Source organism: Emys orbicularis, chromosome 2 (genome assembly GCF_028017835.1).
Source record: "Emys orbicularis isolate rEmyOrb1 chromosome 2, rEmyOrb1.hap1, whole genome shotgun sequence".
NCBI lineage: Eukaryota > Metazoa > Chordata > Testudines > Emydidae > Emys > Emys orbicularis.
The window spans coordinates 56,587,121-56,593,120 of NC_088684.1; the positions used below are offsets into that span (position 1 = coordinate 56,587,121).

Below are 6,000 nucleotides of genomic sequence, written 5' to 3' on the forward strand. Positions count from 1 at the left end.
CTGAGAGTGAGGCTAGGTCTACACTACCCGCTGAATCGGCGGGTAGAAATCGATCTCTCGGGGATCGAATTATCGCGTCTCGTCGGGACGCGACAATCGATCCCCGAATCAACGCTCTTACTCCACCAGCGGAGGTGGGAGTAAGCGCCGTCGACTGGGAGCCGCGGAGGTCGATTTTGCTGCCGTCCTCACAGCGGGGTAAGTCGGCTCCGATACGTCGAATTCAGCTACGCTATTCGCGTAGCTGAATTTGCGTATCTTAAATCGACACCCCCCCCCCCCCCCCGTAGTGAAGACCTGCCCTGAGAGTGTACTGTGCTGCTGGAGGACTGAGGAGTACAAGCGTTATCAGACACCAGGAGGAAGGTCCTGTGGTGAGAATAAGGAAGGTGTTTGGAGGAGGCCATGGGGAAGTAGCCCAGGGAGTTGTAGCTGTCATGCAGCTGTTACAGGAGGCACTATAGACAGCTGCAGCCCACAGGGCCCTGGGCTGGAACCCGGAGTAGAGGGCAGGCCCGGGTTCCCCCCAAACCTCCCAATTGACCTGGACTGTGGGTTCTTCCAGAGGGGAAGGTCTCTGGGCTGTTCCCCAACCCACATGGTGAATCTCTGAGGCAAGAAAATCCGCCAATAAGCGCAGGACCCACCAAGATAGAGGAGGAACTTTGTCACAATATGTATCATTCAACTTAGAGAAATGATGCAAATAAGACAACTTTTGGTAAATACTTGAGAGGTAATGATATGAAATGTAACAGGGAGATACATTCAATTAGTTGGTTACAAACAGTATATAAAGAGTAATAATCTCAACTTCTAAAGGAAATATTTAGGTTAGACATTTAGAAATAATTTCTAATGCTAATGTAGCCCCATTTCTTTTTCTGATTTCATGGTGTTTAGCCCGAACATTTCACAGGTTATACCAAGGTAAATTATTTGCTAAGAGATGTTACTGAGACATCATCACTATGTTCAAGCCATATGTGTTCAATGGAGAAGACAGTTCTGCAAGGGGTTGGAGCAGACTGTATGGACTAAGAGATCCTGTCCAACCCGTTATATATGACTCTTAAAGGAGTTTATCCTACAGTCCTTACAAGCATAGTTGATTTCAATGCACATGAGCAAAGGCAAACAGCTCAAGAAACAAAACATCTTCTGAAATATATGAAAGAAGAAAAGAAACTAGTACCTTGACACCTGCAGCAGCACTAGTTGCATAATGTTAATGTGGCAAAAGTATATAAACAGCAAGGCATTTTATCAGCAGTGCCAGAGTGCTGGAGCACAAACCAAGTAAACTCACTTTGTTGTTTTATGATGAAAGGCTTTCAGGTGTCAAATAAGCCTCTTTAATGTGCTTGGAATGGTAAGCAAAATTGCTTCAATCTATTTGACCTATCCACCACCCAGTGTGTACTTCAAAAGCATCTTCAAGAGTAACTGGATGGCTAGGAATGTTTATACAGAGACTTTCACCTTTAGCTCTCTAGTTTTAATCCAACTAATAGTATTTGGAAGTTATGACCATCTAATGGATGCTTATGGCCTCTCTGAAATGAATTTATGAGCTCATTACTGCTCTTGGTGAACTTAAAGATGCTTTCTAAATACACACAGGGTGAGGCATCAGTTGAAAACTAGTAACTTGCTGGTCATTAATATCATGGTGAAACATATGTAGCAACATTTTAGGCAAAGTTATGAATTCCCCCTGTATGATATTGTTACAAATGCACACAGCCCTGAGTAGGAAAAAGTTGTTAAAGAAAAAGTTAGGTCTTTCCTAAGCAAAGGAATGTATGTTTACCTATAGAATCAAAACTAGGGCCAAATAGATTAATTGATTTTAATCATCTGTTTGCAGTGTTGCTGTAGCCATGTTGGTCCCAGGATATGAGAGAGACAAGGTAGGTGAGGAAATATATTTTATTGGACCAACTTCTGTTGATGAAAGAGACAAACTATTGAGCTATATAGACCTGAAAATCAGCTCTGTGGAGCTTGAAAGCTTGTTTCTCTCACCAACAGAAGTTGGTCCAATAAAAAATATTACATCACACACCTTAGCTCTCTCTTTAACACTCTGCATCAGATATCGCTTAATACAATAGGTCTAATATTTTTCTTGCTTTCCCTGGTGTAAAACAAGAGTAACTCCTTTGAAATCAATAAAGTTACACTTGTGTAAAACCCATATAAGCAGAGGAAAATCAGGTCTCAAATAATAATGTCAAATAACTCAAACCTTTAGTGCGAGGAGCTCCAGTTTGCCAATGCAAAATCCAAATAAAAACGTTAAGACCAGAATTTGTTTCACATTTATAATATGTCTGAGACTGATGTGTGGCAACAATAAAAAATATATCCCCTTGTTCTTATCAATTTGGCTATCAAATTAAATGTGTCATGGAATCTCAAGAGGTCTGGCAATAAACTAAGCTGGCTACCATATACAAATCTTGTGCATTCTTGGCCTTTCCTTATATCAGTAGTATATCCAAGAGAAGCCCTGTAAACATAAGAATTTAAGACAACAGGTGTCTCAGCACAGGAGATGGCATAATGCCCAATGGGCTCAAAATATTACTAAATGTAGAGACTGCATGGGAGGCTGAACAGACTTGGGGTCAGAAGGAGACGTTAAAGGAGACAAGCATGCATGGGGGGAGGGGCAAAGAATTGGAGTATGGGGTCCAGGTTCCTGTGCTAAATCCTAAACTCTATCAATAGAAGGGAGTGGAAAGGAGTAAGAGTATAGGGCATTTCTGAGGAAAAAATGGATGCAATCAGGGGGAAAGAGCAGAACGTGATTTGTATGGACAGTGGGGAAAAAAACAAGGAGAGACAACATATTTCTTTGTTGTTGTTTTTTTCCAAACCAGTTTTCCCATCCCTATTTTAATGTATTATATGAAAAGATCCTCTTTCAGCTTGCCTAACAAGATGTCTACTCAATGCACTGAAACAGCATCCTCAGCTACTTCAAAGTTCTCCTGCACCTGACATGCTTTTTCCTCATTGTAAGGTGACTAAGACAATGATTTAGGAAGACCAGTTTCACAACTAGCTGTGCCCTTTCGCAGACGCCTCCGGGTAGGATGACATAATTCTGTGAATGTTCAGCATGATACATTTGGTCAGTTGGCAATGACAATATGTCCCAAATATTATATGTGGGAATGGATATTGAGTGTCATAACCTCATAAATGTAACAGAGACCTGATGTTCCCAGCAGCACATTACTGATGAAATTATACATACTGAAATTTCATGAAGAAATTACATGGAGGACTCACAATGGAATCCAAGCTTTCCATAAGACTCCAATACAATGCTTTTGGGTGAGGGACAGCTAGGTGAATTATTGGTAGTGCCTTGAGCTACAACTTGCAGATCTAACTGAATTGTAATCTCTAGTCCTTTTGCCCAAGTTCTCTGAACTCTGAAGGAGGAAACAATGGAACATATGACTGTCATTGTGACCCTTGCTGACTAATTAAAACAGGAAGCAGTGCTTCAGAGGAGGCCTAGTTCTTGTCTTGGTTGCTACTGAACTGGCTGATGCTCAAAGCAGCACAGATACACCTGCTGGATGGCTGATTGCAAGATATTCTACAGTGAGGAGGGCAAGAAAGGGAGTAAAACGTAGCTTGTCATGATTTTCACCCCTACTGCCAATGGCAGGATCTTGGTTCTTTGTCAAACCTGTCAGGTCTAAAGGTTACCACTTTGGGGTGAAGCCCCGCAGAAAGCCCAACAATATGTAATGAAGCCCTAGCAGTTTCTGGGAAGTGTTAATTCACGCAAATAAATTAAATGAATGGAGTCATCTTCCTCTTTCCTGCTCTTCACAATTTCTTTACTTTCGTCTTGTCAATGATTCTTTTACAAAACTCTTGAGAATATGAATTCTTTTCCTGACATTGCTCTTGAAGCAAATTTCAGCTGGTTTCATTGTAGTCAATGGCACAGTACATTTCCAAAAGACACAAGGCAAAGGGAGGGGGAGGCTAGACGGCCCTTCTCCCAGACATCACAGTGAAGTTTATTTATACAGAATCAATAGAAACCATCAGTCACAGAATTCAGTAATTAAAAGGCTGATTGAGCTTGACTTTTGACCTTCTTATTTTTTTCTGCCTTTGACCTTTCCACTTAACCAAACTTCAAACTCAATCTCCATCACAGACACAAGCCCTGATGCTGCAAGGTTCGGTGCACACTCAGTTCTCTGAGGTGCCCTTGGGAGATACTCAGCATGTTGCATGATCAAACCCAGATTTAGGTAACATCTGTGACAGAGAGAAGTCCAAATTGTTAGTCATTAGCTACTAAAGGGGAGGAGTTTGTTTTTACTACCATCAACCCCTTTTTCTGCATGTCATGTTAGTGGTGTCATGTTTCTTAAATCTGTTAACCAGCTGTTGTCATCTGAGATGCTCCTGTGTCTTTAAGTGAATATTATACTCCATATACAAAATTTGACTGCCCTTTAAAAACAATGTGAATTCCTTACTTGGTAGGTAAAAGGACTTCTGCTTAACTGGCCTATTTTTAATGTTAGAGTACTAACGTATGCATGTATTGAAAGTTGAAACACATATTACAAATACGCTGGCTGAGCAGTTATTTCAATGACAAAGCATTAAATCATAATGAGGAAATAACTAATGTGTTCAGTTAGCATACTGTAGGAACAGATATTTCCCAGAAAGAACTTCAGCCAATAAAGGGAAAAAATACCTAGGGATATCATGCGCACTGATTTCTGAGTAAATCCAACATGTTTAGAGAAACATTTTAAACAAGTACTGTATCTGACAGAGAAATAAAACCATTATATGAATACAAAATATGCATGCAAAATAAAAACCATGATCACCTGACAAATCAATCTCTGCAAATAATATATGTGGAAGAGACTAGCAATGTTCATGGGATGCATTTTTTTTTAAATACACCAGTGTTATAACGTAGTGTTCTCCCTAGTAATTCAGAAATGGAACTATTAATAATTAGGATCTTAACCACTTGGTTTAGATGCTAATTATTTAAAAGCAGATTGTATACCCCTTACTTACCCTCATGAGCAGTGACTCACATGAGTAACCCTACTGACTCAAATCCCATTGACTTTATTGGAACTACTTGTGAGAGTAAATGTTCACCAGGGTAAGTAAAGGGTTCACAATTTGGCTCTTAGCTCTTATTAATTATTCATTACAATACTTCAGTTAAAAAAAAAAAAACTTATAGTAAAGCCATGCAGTGGTTACAAATCATTTGTCTACTGAGCTAAAAAATGTTGGCTTGGCTCTGGAAAATGAAATCACTGATTTATAGTCTCTTACGTTTTCCAGCAGATCTAATGAAATGTTATTCCCCTCTCAGAAGTAAACAAAAATCCACTTACCATATACTCCATGTTTGAAGCAGGTGGAAAGACTTTGCCTCTGACTTGATTATGATAATCAAGGATGGCAATCATGTCATTCTGTGAAATGTATCGCTTCCGCCTGACTTTGGGGATTTTTGCAGAGTCCAAGTGAGCTGCCAAAGCTGCTTCAATGTCAGTGAAATTTTTGTTTGAGAGGAACAGGTCAGTGGAATTGGGTAATGCTATTGCACTTGTTTCACAGAGAATGAAAAATAAGAAGGCACAACTGATTGCAGAGATTACTGTCATTTTAGGGCCAAGGGAGGAAGATAGGCCACAGGGTTGCTCAGCTTTAAGACAGGAGAGCAGAGGGCAGATCTGTGGAAGAAAAGGTGTCAAAAGATGTGATTCTATACACAAATTTATGGCTTGATAGAAAAAAGGAACCTTTTCCCCCTAAGATCAACAGGTTTTTTTTCTTTCACAACTTGTTAAATCTCTGATACAAAGCAATCTAGAGCTATTCCTTCATAACACAGTGTATGAAAGTGAACCTTAATATGAACTTTTAAAAAATAAGGTCAAATAAAGTGCCATCATATCTGGACTGCCATAA

At 39.9% G+C, this 6,000-nt stretch overlaps 1 protein-coding gene across 1 annotated transcript in view; it reads right to left on the reverse strand.

Annotated features, from left to right (window-relative positions):
* The window catches only part of PI15 (peptidase inhibitor 15), a 29,150-nt gene extending 23,457 nt beyond the window's left edge, over positions 1-5,693 (reverse strand). The window contains exon 1 of the mRNA XM_065400164.1: positions 5,421-5,693. Within this exon, the coding sequence (XP_065256236.1) occupies positions 5,421-5,693 (273 nt within the window). The remainder of the gene's footprint in view (positions 1-5,420) is intronic.
* Positions 5,694-6,000: the final 307 nt, after the last annotated feature.